Raw genomic sequence first — 18314 nt, forward strand, 5'->3', positions numbered from 1 at the left:
GATGCTGTCAGACTCCTCGGAGCTGCTACGGAGGCTGCAGGGGTCCCTTTTATAGCTCAGCGGCGGCCGCCCGGCCAATCAGACGGCAGCTATGAAACCACCGCCCCGCAGCCGCCCGGCCAATCAGACGGCAACTCTGAAACCGCCGCCCCGCAGCAGCCCGCCCCCCTGGCGGCGGGAGTTACGCGGGGAGGTACTGACGCATCGCCGTGCCAAGTTTACAGCCTGAGAGAAACCTCTTGCGAAGTAGGTGAACAGAGAAGAAAAATATGCTCCCTGTCTCTACCGATGTCGGTCTAGGGTTTTGAATTTCTAGAAAAGGGGTGGGGGAGGGGAGAGAGAGTTTCAAATGTTAAGAAATATAGCTTTATTCATTCTTCTGTAAAAACAATGTCAAGACAAGTTGCCTCTTGGAAGGAAAGGAGCCCCCAGGAGTTTGTGGGCTCATTTTGGGACTGAATCTCAATGCGCTTCCTTTGTTGCATTAGAAACAGCGTATCCCACATGGTCCGAGATCTCATCCTCACTATTTCCAGAGGGGATTTGGCAGGTCGCGGTTTGCCGAAGTCGCCTTTTGGGTTGTCACATTCGCGCACGGGTGTGGGGTGTGGAGAGGAATGGCTGGATAGCAGACGCTTACATGCCTGGCGGCACAGAAGATTAGCCTAGGGAGAGTGGATTAGCCACATCTGTAATCAGCCTGACTGTGAAATACTTTTCTGGAAATCTTACTAAGAACAGAATTCAGCCTAGCACAGTCTCGCTCATACATGCATGCCTCCTGCCAAAAGCCACAAAACAGTAGTTGAGGACCAGAGGAAGGAGTAAATGAACAAATATAGAGACCCTTTCTTATTCGTAAATGGACTTGTATCTTATTGTGTCTTATGGAATTCAGGTCTTCAAACTGGTACATCACAATATTGGAGAGAGAGAGAGAGAGAGAGGAAGAAGGAGGAGAAGAAGAAGAAGAAGAAGAAAATAGGTAATTTGTGTGTGTCTTACCAGGCTTCAGAGTGAACATAAGAATATTTGATCCTACAGGTGCTTCTGAACACCTGGACAGTTAGTATCTTTTGTACACATATGAGAGACTGAATGCCTCAAAGAACCATGCAGGTGTTTTCATCTTGTAGTCGTGGCTCCAGTAACCACACCAGAGTTACAGAGGGGTCTTATCCATGCAGGAAAGCTATGCGTGGAAGGAGGGAATGAATTGCTGTGTCAGACCCAAACAGCTTTCATTTTTTAAGTAGATAGTTTCCTGATCATAGGATATAGTGAACTGTACTTTACATATAAGAAGCAGGGGCATCAAATGGTTTAGATGGAGAAGACAAAAAATAGATGGGTTCCAGTGAGATGCAAAGGTACCCGAGAATATAGAAAGGGAAGTGATAAAGAGCAATGTGCCTACCACACACATGACATTAGACGTCCCACACTGCCCACCCTGCTACCCGGATCCATGGCCAGCAGAGCAAGGAGATGGCAGAGAAATAGAAAAGGATGGCAGGACCATAACCTCTAGAAGGTGTGTTTAAATTATAGGAAAAATTCTCTGGCTTTCTCCAAGGCAGATAGGAAAAAATTAGATTAGCTGCTGGACAACTTTTCCTTGAGCTTGAACATGGAACAGATACATTTCTTTATGAAACTGACAGCTGTCCTTGGTTGTGTTGGGTAAGGGGACACGGTGCAATGCAAAATGGCAGAGGCCATCAGACCAAGGAAGGTGGGGAGATGGACCCATCAGAATTGGCATCAAAAAGGAGAGAATAATTAAAAGGGATAGACCAGGGCCTTCTTTGTTTACCTAGGCACCCAAGAGAGTGATCATTCAAATAATTTGATTTTAGGAACATGAATGAAGACCCAATAAGAACTTTATACCTTGGACCTGGGTCAAAGAGAAGCATGATTTGTCATAAGTTAAATACAAATAGTGCCAATGGATAAGCTGAATGGGATTCAAGATAATCTAGGCTAACACCTTCATTTTACCAAAAAGGAAAAAGAGAGGAAAAGTGACTTGCCAAGGTCACGGCTTCTTACTGATAGAGCTGGTTTCTTGAAACTAGGTGATGTGGATTTTCTACATGCTGTCATCGTATTATTAAACTGTCGTATCAAATGAGATAAACTATGTAAACAGAGATATTTCTAAAATGTAAAGTGCTAGGCAAATATTGTTTATTGTTAGACTATATACAGTAGATAACAAAATGCAATATTAATTTTAGGCATTTCATTCAAGGAGACTCTGCCTGATTTTCTCTTGCTCCGTGACAGCAAGGAACCACATTGCTCTGGTTCTCTATTAAAACCAGGTCTTTTTAACTTTGTGATTACCTATTCATCTGTCAAGGCATTTCATATTCATTCACTTCTTTAATCACAATTTCTTAATTTCTTAAGAGTTTTAATACTTCAGAGAATGTTTGGGAAAGGTTTATGAAAGTTAACTTATTTTACACTACGGGACTGGGTTGTGTTTGAGGAGGCGAAGACGGGTACATCATGATACCTTGACAATTTTCCACCCTCTTTCTCTGACATACACAAAGGCTTTTGTTCTATTATTCTGTGATTTGTCATTCCTGGATGATTCTTGTGAGGTGGAATAGCTTCATTCTCAAAAGACCTACTTTTTATTTATTCGTTGATTTAAGACCTGTCTTTTGAGCACCTACTCTGTGACAGGTTCTGTCTGAAGAACAGCAGTGAGTGTGCATAAGCAGGCAAGTCCCCACCCAAGTGGAGTTTTCACCCAGGTAGAAGGAGTCAGAAAATAAACATGTAATTCCAGATTGTAACCCATTCCATGAAGAAAATAAGCAAGTGATGTGACAGAAAGAAACTGGATGGCAAAGAGCTCATTTAGCCAACAAGGTCAGAAAGGCCTCTTTGAAGAGGTGGGATCTGCAGTGAGATGTGATTGGTGAGAGGAAATGAGCAATGAGCTATGCCTGGGAAACAGTTGCCCAAACAGAGGTTAAGAGCAAGCAAGAATGTTCTTTATCTAAATTGGGAGTGAGAAAAAGGGGACCAGCATGGCCAGAAAACTGAGAACAAGGGGACAGTAGCGTGATACAGAGGTAGAAGGGTAAAGGCCAGATCTTGCAAGGACTTGGTCCAGACACTGGACCTTCTTGGCATGCAATAAAAATCCACTCAAGGGATCAAAGGAGATGACAGGCATGAGCTGGTCACTCTGGCTTTTGTGGAAGTATGGATTGAGGGAAGAACATGGGAACAGGTAGACCAATGAGAAGAATGAACACTTTAAACCCTAACTCATGAGTTCAAAATGGATATTTACTTTACGAATATTTATTAAATATTATGTGCTAGACATCTCGTTAAGCTCTAGTAACCTAAATATGAATCAGGAATGGACTGTGCTTTTCAGAAGCTGATACTTTCATGGGGAAGACCCAGATTGAGTGCCATTATTATAAACTTGTTTATACAAAATTCAAGGAAAGCACAGAGGATACAGATAAATGCAACCTTGAAAATTTGGAGTCATTTAACAAAGAACGTTAAAGGAAGAATAGAGACTTAATAGGTATATATATTAAAAAGAGAAGAGCATTACAATAGAAGACACAAGAAAAACAGCTAATTTTATTGGACACTAATTGTGCAGGGCGCTGTTTTAAGCTCTGTATATCAGTAACTCATGTATTTCTCACAATTCATCATGAAAGAAGGCCCTACAGTGGTCCCATTTTACAGATGAGACATAGAGGGTTTGAGTAACTTATCTGAGGTTATGTATCTACTAGGTGGTGGTGACAGGAGGTCAGCTCAGACAGTCCAGGGTCTCTGTTATTAATCTCTATGCTACCAGGGCCATGAAGGATGAAAGAAAGTGTACCATTTAGAGACCACAGAGATGTATATGTGGACATGGCTCTGGGGCAGAGGGAGAGAGAAATGAAGCTAGATGGACACTCTGAGACCCGAAGGGTGTTTCTTTTCACACTGAAGACCAGATTTCACTCTGTAGTTGTTGGGGGGCTAGGCAGGGTATTGAAGCAGATCATAATAGTGTTCTAGAAGTAGAACTTGGGAAGCATTGTTGGGGAATAGAAAGAGGGTGGCAGAAAGTTTGGAGGATATCCCAGTAGTCCTGAGGATATCCCAATAGTCCATGTGAAAGACGATGACGATAAAAAACACTACTGGCCAAGGTTGATATAAGCATCAAAGGAGATAGTATGTGGAAAAGTGCTCCTTAAACTATAAATGCTTAGGATCTGGAAGGCATTGTTGGCCCAAACACTATAAACATTGTTTCCACCGAGGGACATTAAACCACACAGGATGTGACCTGTGTGTGGTCCCCAGGTAAGTTTCTAATTTCCCCACCCTTAGCTCAGGGAGAACAAGAGAAAACATTGCTCAGGCTCTTCTGGGATCTGAAACAAAGAAATAAGCTATTGTGGCAGGCACCGGATTCTTCTCCCCAGTATTAAAAAGGGGCCCCTCTCCCAACGAGGGCAGGATGCAGGCTGAGGCTCAGCCTTCGTCAACATTCACACCACCTCAGATCACAATTTCCTCTCAGCAGTTAGAACCACAGCCCCCCACCGCCAAATTAATAGTTCATTACAATGTCCGGGACGTCAGTGAGAGTTCAAGTTATCGATTTAAGGCCAAAAAGCAAACAACCAGCTGGAGAGTGCTGTACACCAGGGAGATGAACAGGGACTTCCCTGCTGTCTCCCTTTTGGGAAATGTGTCTTAACTCTGCATTAAGCTTGGTGGTCACATGCAGGAAATGAGAGCCCTTCACTCTGACACTGGACTAAAACCAGGTGACGTATGGCTCGATTTCCCTTGGATGGTGTCACACTTAATGAGCTGGGGAAAAATCTTTCTTTCCTAAAAAGTAAGGGAAGAACCAAAATATCCTTATCCCAGAGATTTCATCTTTCTTATGCAGAGCTTAGCCCAAGATAGAAGCAGGAGTTTCATAAGACTTCATTTACAATGTGTTAATGGAAAGAGATGGCATGGTGTCCTGGAATGTGCTTGAACTTCACAGTCAGGCAGACTTGGATTCTAATTCTAGCTCCTCCACGTACTGACTGGGTGGTCCTGCAAGCTAGGGTAAACGTTCTGAATTCCAGCTGCTTCTTGCGTAAAATGGGATAATAATAAATTATCTGGTAGAGGTACTCAGTAGTATTTGTTGAATGAATGTTGTTAGGATTATATGATACAATGTATGCCAAAGTTATCAGGAATACTTGGGAATCTCAAAACATAACCATTATTATCAGAAATATATTACAAATTTTATATGAATTAGCATTGTGATCATTATTCATCTCCTTAAAAAAACAAGCATGGGCTCCCACTTGCCCTCAAATGAAAATGTAAACTTCTTGGCATGACCCTCCAGGACTCTGATGGTTGGACCACAGAACACTTTCATCCCCCCTTCCACTCTGTTCATCACATTCATCCCAGACTGCTGAGGAATCCCCACACATCTGTGTATTTTCCCTACTCCGTCCTCGGCTGACACTGTGCCATCCACCTGGAATATCTGCACAGTTCCCTGCCTGCCAGGCTCTCTTCCCCTGCCCTCAGTCCTAACCAATTGCTATCTCTTTTGTCCTTGGCCAGCCCTGTGCTTGAACCTAACCTCTATCTAACTCCTCTTTAAATCTGACTGTGATGCCTTTGCTTGTAATGTTTAGCAAATCCTTATGTTCAGCATTTTCTGTGGGGCTGAGAAGGTGCTCACTCTGGAGACATTAATCTAACAAATACAGGGGTGTCTAGGTGGCGCCGTCAGTTACGTGTCTGACTCTTGGTTTTGGCTCAGGTCATGATCTCATGGGTCATGAGATCGAGCCCCATGTGGGGCTCTGCACTCAGCATGGAGTCTGCTTGAGATTCTCTCTCTCCCTCTACCCCACCCCTGTTCTCTTCTCTCTCTGTCTAAAATAACTAAATAAATCTTCAAAAAGAACCCTAACAAATACATACGGACACCATCTGTGTGCTCAGTACCATGCTAGGCAATAGGGACAGGACCAGACTCTGCACTCTTCAATCCTACATCCTGGTAGGGAGGTGGACAGCAAAAATCAAGTATATAGGCAAATAAATAAAATAATTATGAATTGGGATAAATGCTTTTAAGGAAAAAAAAGACCCAGACCGAAGGATGCCTTAAGAAATAATAGGGTGATGAGTCCTACTTCATATTACCTTCATAAGGTAATATTTAAACTAAGACCTAAAATATGAGAAGGTGCTAGTTATGCAAATAATGGGGCATCCCAGGCAGAAGGAAGCCCGTGTACAGGCCCTGAGGCCAGAAAAAGTCTGATGTATAGAAAACCACAGGGGCTAGGATGTAGTGAGTAGAAGCAAGAACAGCATAGATGAGGTTAGGATAGGATTTTAGATAGGAGCCCACGTAAGAGGCTTGAACTTTATTTCCCCTACAATGTGAGGGGGTGGTTGTGCATTTTATGACTCACATTTCCTGGATCTTTGGCTGTTTTGTGGAAAATAGAATACAGGACATCAAGAGGTTGTATAGGAAACTGTAGAAATTGTCTAGAGAAGGAATGGTAGTGGCCTGCACCAGGCAGGAGGAGAAGACTCCATCCCCAACACTGAAGAGCTTGCATTCCGGTGGCGGAGAAAGTCATTAAACAATTAATTTCAGGAAAATGCTAGACATTCACAAACAGGGATAATCACAGGTGCTAGAAGAGCAGGAGGGAAGAGCATGAGGTGGTCATGGATGTGAACTGAGTTACCTCACTACCTCAAAGGATAGGTATCATTATTTGTCCATTTCACACATGAGGGACCTGAGCACAAAGAAGCTAAGTAATGTGTTTCATGGTGACACAGCTAGGAAATCATTGAGCAAAATTGAAGCTCAAGCCACTTGGTTCCAGAGGCCATGCTCTTAACCCCCATGCAATACTGCCTCTCATATTGGTTGTGCGTCTCTGCCTGAGCTACTGGAAGCTACTAGAAGCTTCTTGTTTCATGTGCTTGCTTGTTCCAATGATACTTCATTCACATATATGCACTGTTTCTTTTCTTCCAGGGAACCGGGATGATGGGGTCAGCCTCTATCACACCCATCAATTAAACTTCCCATGTCCGCTTTAAATTTAATGACTTCATTTATTTAAAGTTTTTTAATTAAGGTACAGCTGACATATAATATTATATTAGTTGCAGGTGTGTAATAACATAGTGATTTGACAGTTACATACATTGTGAAATGCTCACTATGATAAGTGTAGTCCTCATCTGTCACCATACAATGTTATTACCAGAGTATTGACTATATTCTCCACGATGTAATTTACATCTCCACGGCTTACTTATTTCATAATTTATTTCATAACAAACAGGAAGTTTGTACCTCTTGATCCCCTTTGTCTATTTTGCCCATTCTCCACCCATCCCTCCTCTCTGGCAACCACCTGTCCGTTATCTGTGTTTATGAGTCTGTTTCTGTTTTTTTGTTTGTTTGCTCATTGGTTTTGTTTTTCAGATTCCACATATAAGTGAAATCATATGGTATTTGCCTTTCTCTGCCTGATTTACTGAATGTAATGACTTCAATCTTCACTCTTCAATCACACAGGTATAATTAACAAATCTAAGTGAAGGCAAGGTAAGAAAGAAGGAACAATTCTGGAAGTCTTATAAATTCATGTGGTAGTTCCCACCAGGATAAATTTCTCTAAGAATATGCCTTATTTTAAAAGTTTTTTTTTAATTTATAATCTTTTTTATATTTATAATAAATCATTTGACTTGACATTTAAGGTGTAAAAACTCATTGTATCTGTTTCTAGAGAGGTCAAGTTTTAAGGAAACACTGCACGAAAATCCTAAAATGAGAACCCACTCGAGGAACCCCTATCAAGTTCCATCCCTTGTTTCTGAGCTCAGTATCACCCCAGTTGAAGGTCATCAGGGAAGCAGCTCTGCAATCTTGTAGGATTTCTGACTGGGGCTTTACTTGTTCACCATGTGAACACGTAAACATCCTTACTCATGTCAATCTACGGGAACAGCTGCCCCTTGTCTCACAGGAAATAACTGATTGAAATAGTATCATCATGCCAAGGTGTTGACCCAGAAATATGGAAGGGCTGTCCCACAATATAGAGTTCAGGTGCCTTGATTGTTTTGGAGGAGCGTTGATGGGTTTTTGTTGAGTCATAAAATGGCCTCAGCCATTTCCTCTTAAAATAACCCATTTCTCTAACACTTCACAGTTTGCAAAGCACTTTTTCTACAATATCTCATTTGCCTTTCACATCAAACTCAATATGTCCAAAATTGAAATCATTTTGCCCTCTGAAAGCCACTCTGCCTCCAGTGTTCTTTATTCCCGTCAATCCGTTCCTGTGATGTTTTTGCTCTGCTCTTCCTCTCCAGCCCTTATTAGCCTGGTTCAGGCGCCCCCCCCCCCAACCTTGCATCCTTGCGTGTACGCTCGAACAGATATCTTCGTTGTTTTTTTTGTTTTGTTTTATTTTTGAGACAGAGAGAGAACAAACGGGGAGGAGGGTCACAGAGAGAGGGAGAAGTGGACTCTCTGCTGAGCAGGGAGCCCAATGTGGGGCTCGATCGCAGGACCCTAAGATCACAACCTGAGCTGAAGGCAGATGCTTAACCTACTGAGCCACCCAGGCGCCCCACCTTCATTGCTTTTATCAGAGTGCTCCTTCAGATGAACTCTTTAGGCAGAACATCAGTAATAGAGCAGAGTTACACGAAGCAGCTGCAAGGACAGAAGAGCTTTCCGCCCCCTCAGATCATCTTCTGAAATCCCTGCAGTTTTATTGGAACATAGCCTTGCCCATCTGTTTGTTTGTTTGTTTATTTGTTTGTTTATTTTTGTCTACGTCTGCTTTCATGCTCTGGTGGCAGTGTTGGGCAATTGCAGTACAGACTATCGGGCTCACAAAGGCTAAAATATTTACTATCTGGCCTTTCACAGAAAACAAAACAAAACAAAACAAAACAAAACAAAACACCGTGTGGGCTGCTGGTCCATAATATAACAATAGTCTACTAAATGGGCTTCCATATGAACTCTTCTTTCTCTGATTCATCCATCTAGCACACTGCTGTCAGATCCTGCCTGAACAAGTTTATCCCACTAACTTTCTACAGAAGAAAGTTCCAATTTCTTCACCCAGACTACCCAACACTTGACTTCCAAGTACCTTTTCAACCTTAATTTCCAATCCTTTCCCAAATACTCTGAAGTATTGGCTTTTCTCTCTCAGTGGTCCATGCTTTCTTATACCCAAGTCATTTTTATCTAGGAAAAGCCTTCTTGCTTTTAGCTACCCATTCTCCAAACTTGATATCCCTTCAGAAGAGTTAATTGAGCCCACAGTGAAAAAAGACCTCCTTCCTTCAATTTGCCAAAGTACTTTTATCACTACCTATCATGGCATTGAGCAATTTCTATCATAAATGCTAATTACACACACACACACACACACACACACACACACACACACACTAGTGTTCTTTCTTTTATTGTCTTAGAAACTGATTGATGATAAGAGGCTGACCATATTCCATCCTTGCAGAACCTACTGGTATCCAGTATTTGTCTTGCATTTAACAAGCTTAAGCTAAAGAGTTGCTGAATGAATAAACCCATGATCCTGCAGAGTAAGAATTATTATACCATCCATTTTACCAATGAGTAAACTAAGAAATAGGCTGTGTGTCAGTCAGGATAAATTAGATTCTACTACAGTAATATACAACCTCCCAAATCCAAATGCACTTAAAAGAACAAAGACTTCTTTCTTGTTCATTCCATGTGTCCTTTTAGGCTGTGTGGCTGTTGTCTGAACTCTGAGACAAGGGCTCTGTCTGGAATATTGCCGGTATTCAATGAAAGCTTTTCCTTAGGAGTGATATACATTAGTTCTGTTTATATGTCATTGGTCAAAGCCAATCACATAACCAAGCTTGATGTCCAAGGAGCAGACAAGCATAATCTGTCCCCTAGAAGGGGCAGCAGATACTTCTGACAAGGTCTACCACGAGGAAGTTAAATGACTCATCCAAAATCACACAACGAGCGAGTGACAGAAGAGGCAGTTGAAAGGAAGTCATTTGACATATAAGTCCAGTTTCTCTTTCACGCCGTCATAAAGAAACTGACTACCAGAGGGAATAAAGCGGCGCCTATAGGAGCAGCTCTGCTCTAGCCACTCGAAACGACCCACCAGCCGGGAATACTCAAAGGGGAGAAAACAAGTGAGATCAGTGATTTCTTTAGGTCAGTTCCTTTAGGGTATAACAAGTGGAGAATCCACAACTGTGGCCACAGATGGAAATACAGGAAGTGACAGCTTCCATTATTGTTGATTGCCTTAAGAGGCTGCTGGAAGCAGTGAGAATGCAGTAAATGGAATAAAGCTTCAGCTGCATTACCCAGGCTCTAAATACCATTACCAGCGTTCGGGAACAGAAAGGCCTGCGGAGCCTGGATTGCACAAGGATTATGGGCACATAGATCAGGCCGAGGGTGACTTTGCTCATATATGTCTCTTTAAATGTACTCATCTTCCTATTAATGGCAAAATCATTTGGATTTGGTTCATATAAGCAGAGCAGATTTCTGGTCATTTTTATGGAGAATTCGGCAAATAGTTAATTAGCTTCTACTATGTTCTGGGCACTATGCTGGACCCGAGGGATGAGACAGATATAATTGCTGACCTCACAGAAATTATAATCCAGTACAAAATGCAGACATGAAGTATCACATCATTATGAGGGTACTGAGAAAAAAAAGAGAAGAACAGGGTTGTAGCAGACACTCTTGGTGGTCTGACAAGATTCTCCTGAATCCCTTTCACTGTTTCTGTGAGCTTCTCCCCCCAGCTTCTGATGCCTTCACTTCTATTCGCCCACACCTGACTCTCCCTTTGGAGGACCATCTTCAAGATACTGGAGCAACTTCGGCAGCAAGCTCAAGAAGGGGGAGTTGCCTAGGAGTTTAAGTGCCTTCTCCCAGTGATTGGCAGTAGACCGTGAAAGCCAAGCTCACTTGCTTTTCCAGGGAAACAAAGCCAGAGCCATGATTCATACTACAGAGTTCCCCTGAGGCTGGGCCTTGGATGCAGTTGTACCTTTGCGAGGTGTCCCGGCCAGTGGAAGGCCCCCCACAGACATCCAACTACAAGGAGCATAATTGACAGATGGCCCCAGCGACTGCCTCTGAAATTCATTATTGGGTTTGTACTGAGGCCACACCCCCCACGCTGCTCCTAGCCAATGAGTGTGAAGGAACTCAAGAGTGGGAGACCCAGGACTCCTCCGACAGGTGACTTTGGCTCAAGGTCTGTTCGACAGTCTTAGCGAATTTTCCTTAGACTGAGTCTAGGGCTGTCTCCTTCCAACTCCCCTTCCTTTTCTTCCTCACTTAGGGTCAGACCTGCCTCCCAGCCCTATGACTCTCCCATCCCGTCCTGACTCCCCTTACCCATTTCCTCTCACAGGCATTTCCCTAATAAAACTCTCAAATGCTTAATCCCATCTTGGTATCTGCTCCTCAGAGGATCGGGACAAACACACTGGGCCTCCCCCTGACTCCCAACGTCTTCATAGTTCTTCCCGTGAGCACTTGCGCATGAATCCTCATCCAGCATCTGCTCCTGGGGGATTCCAGGTAAGACAAGGACTCAGTGGGACATATAATAAAGAGAACCTAACTAATGATATGACAGTTTTGTTGAGGTTTGAAAGAATAGTCAAGGTAAACAGGCAAAGGGATAGGAGGGGAAGGATGTTCCAAGTAGAAGAAATATCACCTTCCAAGGCTGGGAAGCAAGAGTGAGAATGTCAGAGTCAAGGAAGGGAGCAAGTAATGTGGTGAGAGATGGAGGAAGAAGCTAGCTAAGGACAGTCTGGTTGGCCATGCCAAGGGATTTCAATATTCCCCGAGAAAAGCAAAGAAGCCATTGTAAGACTTTAAGCAGGGAGGGGAAAAGAGTCAGATGTGCATTCTTTAAAACATTATTCTGGAGCATGAATGGCAGAGTACACTAGAAGTGAGGAGTTAGGGTGGCTCTGGCGAGGGCAGGGGGTCTATGAGCCACAGCCAACAGCTGGTTTCTGCAGGGCCCAAGAACAGAGAATTTTTTTTCATTTTTTAAAAGATTTTATTCATTTATTTGAGAGAGAGAGAGAGAGAAGAGGAGCAGGGTGAGGGGCAGAGGGAGAAGCAGACTCCCCGCTGAGCAGGGAGCCCAATGCAGGGCTTGATCTCGGGACTCTAGGATCATGACCTGAGCCGAAGGCAGACACCCAACTAACTGAGCCACCCAGGCGCCCCTGTTTTTTTCATTTTTTAAAGGGTTGTAAAAACAACAACCAAACGGAAGAGGAACATGAAATAGAGCCTGTGTATGCTTCTGGAAGCCTAAAATACTTACTGCCTGGCTCTTTACAGAAAAAGTTGACTGACCCCGGGCAAGAGTGAGAAGGAGAAGATGGGGGAAGTAATTGCATCAAAGGAATATTTTGGAGGTCAAATGAATTAAAATTTTTGATCTATTGGATTTAGGAGATGAGAGGAGAAACTTGGGCAGTTGGATGGATGGAGGTATTTACTGAAAATGGAAGGCGAGACTGGCTTGGGAGACTCCACAAGACATTCATAACATTGGGATTTACCTTTGTTCATTTTAACCACATTTAATTCGATGGTTTCATAGCACAGACTATACGGATGAGAAAATTGCAATCTGTTCTCAGGCACATTACAGTCTTACAACAGGAAGAAATTAAAAGTGAAGCTAACACAATACAAAACCATGTCAGATGAGTGTCACTAAAGAGTTACAAAATGCCAAGGAGTTTCAGAGGAGAAGAAAGAGATTGGGATCATACCAACTTAGAAAAAAAACAGGAAGGGTTTTATAGAAGATGTGTCATCCAGTAAGCCTTGAAATTATGACTAGGATTTCAAGAAATAGAAGACAACTTGAGCTAATCCCAGGATCCCTCTTGGTGCCACATACAAACATCTGCAGAACATCAAGCAAAAATTATTGAAAATTGGGGGCAACTGAGTGCTTCATTCAGTTAAGCATCCAACTTTTGATTTTGGCTCAGGTCATGATCTCAGCGTCGTGAGATCAAGCCCTATGTCAGGTTCTGTCCTGGGTGTGGACCCTGCTTAAGATTCTCTCTCCCTCTGCCCCTCCCCATGCTTGCGCTCTCTTTCTCTCTCACTAAAAAAATAAAAATAAAAATCGAAAATTGATTCCAATCTTACACATTGCCAATTCATAGCCAGTGCTGCACTTATAAATTCCCCCTTCCTCTTCTGTCCTATTGTCTGTCATCTTCAGCAGCTTCAGACCCTTCCTCTATCCCATTTACAAGAAGTACTTGGCATCTGGTTTTGTCTCCCGGAAGCCTGAGCACAACAGTGGCCACGACTCTTTTCAAAGAGTTGGGTTTGGGGGAGGGGAAGGAGGGCTGACTCACCTGTTAAAAAGTGTTGCCCTTGTCCCAGGAAAATAGAGTGAGCAGCACAGAGACCTGTGTTCTAGGACAATGATTGGAAGCTGGGTAAGTATAGGATGAACAGAGAAAACTGACACTATGTCTCAGGGTCTACCATGTGGACCTGTCCTACAAGCTCTCAATAGGTTTGACAGTGTGAGGTGTGAGGCCCGCATTAATTGGATACAAGAGAAATGACCGTACTTGTTGAATTAGAGGGGAAAGGGGGCAAATAAAACTTAGATTTGATGAACTCTACACACCTTAATTTTCTGTTGTACTGTTGAAACAGTATTCAATTTTTAGGAAGAAAAGTCAAGTTATGGGTGGGGGGGTGGGGGGAATATTTACATTAAAATTCTATTTTTCAAAGCTTCCAGACTGGGATCTGAAATGGGCACACAGTTGGCCCAACCTCGGTCTCTAGGCCTTAACCCCCATCTCCTGAGAACCCCACTGATAAATGGGAATTAATGTTCATGCTCCTATGAGCCACTGAGTCACCAGAGATCCAATTATGCTCATCACACTTTTCCCCCTTAAGGCAGAGAGTGGACTAATGCACTTTAGAAAGATTTTTGGTAATAAGTCTTGAAGCGAAGATGTTTTTCATTTTACATTTCAGGTAATTGGAAAATGAGGCCATGATTGTTATCAGCTACATTTTTGGCCTAACTCTAAGTCAAAAGTACAGGGCTAAGTGTTGTGGCTGATGAAAAGACAAAGAAGAAGGGTCCTAGCTTTAAAAATAGACACACACAAATAATGATATGGGGGCAGGGGAGGGGGGACGGCCCATTCAGGGTGTGCTCTGATAACCTCAAATGTTGCATCTCGAACAGTGGTGCTATGGTGAGTTTTGATTTTAAATCCTATCATGATTTCAGCTGCCAAATTAGTATCTTACCCAAAACTAGAGGTGGAGGTTATTCATTTCAGTTTTATGTTTATTATTTTTGCTCCTTGTCTTTCTGATCTGTCATGCTGGTTAAAAGGTGGGATGGAAGGAAAACGTGCTGACAGGGGAGGAGTTTTCTCTTGTTCTCTCTTTTTGGCAGGCTCTGCTTGTGTTCGGGCACTGCATTCCTCTTGGATAACTGACACCTGTCTCACTACCTCTGCCCCCAGCCGCTGCCATCCATTTACAGAATGGGCGTTTATTGGGCAGCCACTATATTCTGGCCCCTTTAAACCTATGGAGACAAAACCTGCCTGCACAGTGTCCTCGTACATATTCACAACATTTTCTCAGTTTCCAAGGTGATTTCACATTTTTTAAAGATTTTATTTACTTATTTATTTGAGAGAAAAAACACAAGCGGGGGGAGGGGCAGAGGGAGAGGGAGAAGCAGACTCCCCGCTGAGCAAGGAGCCTGACTCGGGGCTTGATCCCAGGACGCTGAGATCATGACCTGAGCTGAAGGCAGACACTTAGCCGACTGAGCCACCCAGGCACCCCTGATTCCACATTTCAATCAAGGAAATGTGTCTTATTTCTCCCCCCTTGGAGAAAATGGAGATGAGTTTGCTGTTGGAAGTCTTTGAAAAGGAAGTTCATTTCTATTTGATTATCCATCCAAGAAAGCACCCTGGGGATTATTCTCATTCTCTATGAAATTTTACTCTCTAGATCAGAAGTCTCTCTGGTTAAAAATCAGGAAAGGAAGGAATGGTTTCTATAAAGCTTACACCAACACAATGTGAGAGATATTTAGAGATCTGCAAGAAATCAGGAAACATGCATGGGTCATGTCTTGGAGGTTCTGAAAACTGGCTCAAATCCCAGAAAATCCATGTCCTTCCTCCTGACCCAGCACAGCACCCATGTGCTGCCATATGCACCTTCTTTTGTAGCCTTCAGAGCAAGCTCTGGTCTGGGGGTGGCATGAGGGGAAGGAAAACAATTTTAAGTCTTTTTTCAGATGAGGAAAAAAATACAGTCCAGAGAGCCCAAGTTAGGGAATTATTGAAGATTAATAATTAGTTAAGTAATTGCTAATAAGTAATTACCAGTCAGGTGGGAGTCCAGATCTTCTGACTCCAATTCCCGTGCTTCCCTTGATAGCTCACAGCTGTTCTCTGAAGTGACGTCTCTTTGAAGTCTCGTTAGAGACCCACATAGAAATGGCTGGGCCTTTTTGCCAGTGGGTATCCAGTTTCCATTCTACTTTATAAAAATCAAGTGGGAAAATGCACCAGGCTATTAGAAATTATGCCACTAGAGCACTGCTGATGGGAACTGTGGGCGATTTAATCCGCTTGGAGATGCCGAACACCATCCAGCGGAAGGTTGCTATGGCAATGGTACTCTTATCTCAGTGGCTTTAAACAAAAATATCTCAAGAGCAAAGTAATTAGGTAAGTAGAGCAGTGTGTCTGCATTGTTTCATGCATTCATTTTCCAATGATTACTGTTTTATTGTTGTGCCTTGGGCTCACAGGTCCCACCTAATATAGCAGTTCTGCCCAGGGGAGGGAGACTGTGTGTGTGCATGCGTGCACATGCGTGTGTATGTAGTGTGTGGGTGTGATGGGGGCAGTACCTTGGATTAGCACCTGCCCCCAAAACTCCTTTCGCAAGTGGCACCATATGGCATGCTCCCACTCAAGTGCAAATGGAACAAAAGTTCTATGTGGGACCACAGGTTACACACACAACCTCAGATTGGACTTGTCAGAGGGTTACGAGTGCATGTCATGGGAGCAATGTTCATCTGTGCCTTGCTTTTCTCCCTGTAAATTAAGTTTAAGTGCCTCTCCATGTTGCTGCTTCTAATTCCCTGTGACTCAGATTGTCATTTCTCAAGGCTCCCCAAACAGCTTTTGCTTCTGTTTCTAATGCCTGGCATCCCTACCTGCCCAACCAGGCATCACCACTACCATCCTCAACCTACCCCCTTCTCTGCCGTGGAAATAGAGAACTCTCGCCTTGAGTTGCTTATTCATCGCAGGTGAATGTTGCCAGGGACAGAGCATCAAGTTCCCTGGGGTTCCTCTTGTATCCACTCCCAATGCAATGGGCAAGATGAAAGGAAATGACTTTTATTGAGAACCCACTATGTGCAGGGCTTTAGTCAGGCACTTCGGATGTTTTCTCAGTTGGTCCATCCTGTCAATAACCCAGATGAGAAATCAGGACGCATAGAGGCAAACAACAGATCCCAGAATCACACAGCTATTAAGCAGCCGAGCTGGGCTAGAAACTCAGGGCTGGATGAGCCCATGTGGCCTTACTTAAGGATGGTTTCCATATTAAAATGTGGAAGGGTCAATAGCTCATCCTCTGCCCTGCTTTCGGTCTACTGTCTGGCTTTTTAACCACTGTCTCTATCATTCATATCAGCGACTCTCAATCAGAGTGATTTTGCCCTCCAGGGGACGTGTGGTAATGTCTGGAGCCATTTTCAGTGGGGGGATACTACTGGCATCTAGTGGGTGGAGACCAGAGAGGCAATGCACATAAATAACCCCTACAACAAAGAACTATCCTGTCTACAGTATCAATCGTGCCCTGGTTGAGGGTCCTGAGTTAGAGAAGCTGTATGGATTCTCAGGAGCTGGGTAATATTGTATCTTTTACCTGTAGAAATCAGTTCACTGACTTCTACCCAACCTTCACTCAGGTGGGAAAGTCTAGAGCACAAGCCCACTTCTGGGAAGACTCTGATCATCTGCCTTTCACGAGAGTCCTTTGAAGGTGTTAACACAAAAGTTAATTGTTAAATAGAACAATAAGAAATGTTACAACTGCTATGATAATTTGTCAGGGGGACACATGGGCAGTATCTGTGTAGGAAGTCAGGGGAAGCTGCCTTCGCAGAGGTGGTGATCAGCTTGAGCTGGACATACAGAGTAGGTGAAATCACTTAAAAGCATAAAGTTGAACAAAAATCAAAATGTCTGCACTAATGCTTCAGGGAAGCTTGATTTTGAAGGTAACCTTTTCCCTCTCTTCGGCAAACCTCCCCTCCTCCCTTCTTAGACTTTTGTTTCAGGAACCCAGTACCACCCTGAAGACAAGACAAAGGTTGGAAGCAAGTAGATGATTCCTGTCAAAACCAGCTAGATCCTGTATTTCCCTTTGAAAACCCCTAGCACCTTCCTCCAGGCAGGCTTGCTGTTTTTTGTAGGCCATAGCCTACTGCAGCTTCCTTTGCCTAATAAAGCAATAAAGCTGTTGTTCCTCTGTCTCCCAAACTCCCTCAGTTATATTTTGGCTCCGAAACATGCAGGTCGGTTTTCGACAACATAGGGAGGCCCTCACCAGGGAGACAAGTGGAGAAGTGGGCATTCTGAGAAGAGTGGACAGTGTGAGCTGTCTTGGGGTTTGAAAGAGTGTGGCTTTTTGGGGAACATGGGTTGGTCAGTGTGCCTAGAGCATAAGGGAGTGGCAAAATAAAGCTGGACAGGTAGCTAGGAGCCAGATCTTAAAGGACCTCATGGAACTTCAATTTTGTCTTCTAGGTGACAGGGAGCTTGCTCTACTGGTTCCATATTTCCACTTAGTAGAAGCATGATATCCCAGCCTAAGGACCAGCTGCCATTTCCCATCCAACAATACCTCTTAAGAATATACCGATTTATTAGTTTCATGTGGCCACCATAACAAAATACAAACTCGGGGGCTTACAACGACAGAAATATACTCTCTCACAGTTCTGGGCATGAGAGTCTGAATCAAAGTGTCAGCTGGACCATACTCTCCCTTGGAAGCCTCTAGGGAGAATCCTTCCTTGTCTCTTCTAGCTTCTGATGAT

At 43.4% G+C, this 18314-nt stretch overlaps 1 protein-coding gene across 9 annotated transcripts in view; it reads left to right on the plus strand.

Annotated features, from left to right (window-relative positions):
* The window catches only part of LOC144382630 (uncharacterized), a 74568-nt gene that overhangs the window by 34123 nt on the left and 22131 nt on the right, over positions 1 to 18314 (plus strand). Inside the window, exons 3-6 of one of the 9 annotated variants that reach the window (XR_013449975.1) lie at positions 899 to 985; positions 7550 to 11384; positions 11601 to 11713; positions 14686 to 14817. Coding sequence is in view for 2 of the 9 variants with exons in the window: in XM_078078418.1 (XP_077934544.1) it covers positions 899 to 985; positions 11601 to 11713; positions 14686 to 14748 (263 nt within the window). In the remaining 7 variants the exon portion in view is untranslated. The other 8 variants (XR_013449976.1, XR_013449974.1, XR_013449977.1 and 5 more) reach the window with 8 other exon arrangements.

This window comes from Halichoerus grypus, chromosome 7, assembly GCF_964656455.1.
Source record: "Halichoerus grypus chromosome 7, mHalGry1.hap1.1, whole genome shotgun sequence".
Classification (NCBI taxonomy): domain Eukaryota; kingdom Metazoa; phylum Chordata; class Mammalia; order Carnivora; family Phocidae; genus Halichoerus; species Halichoerus grypus.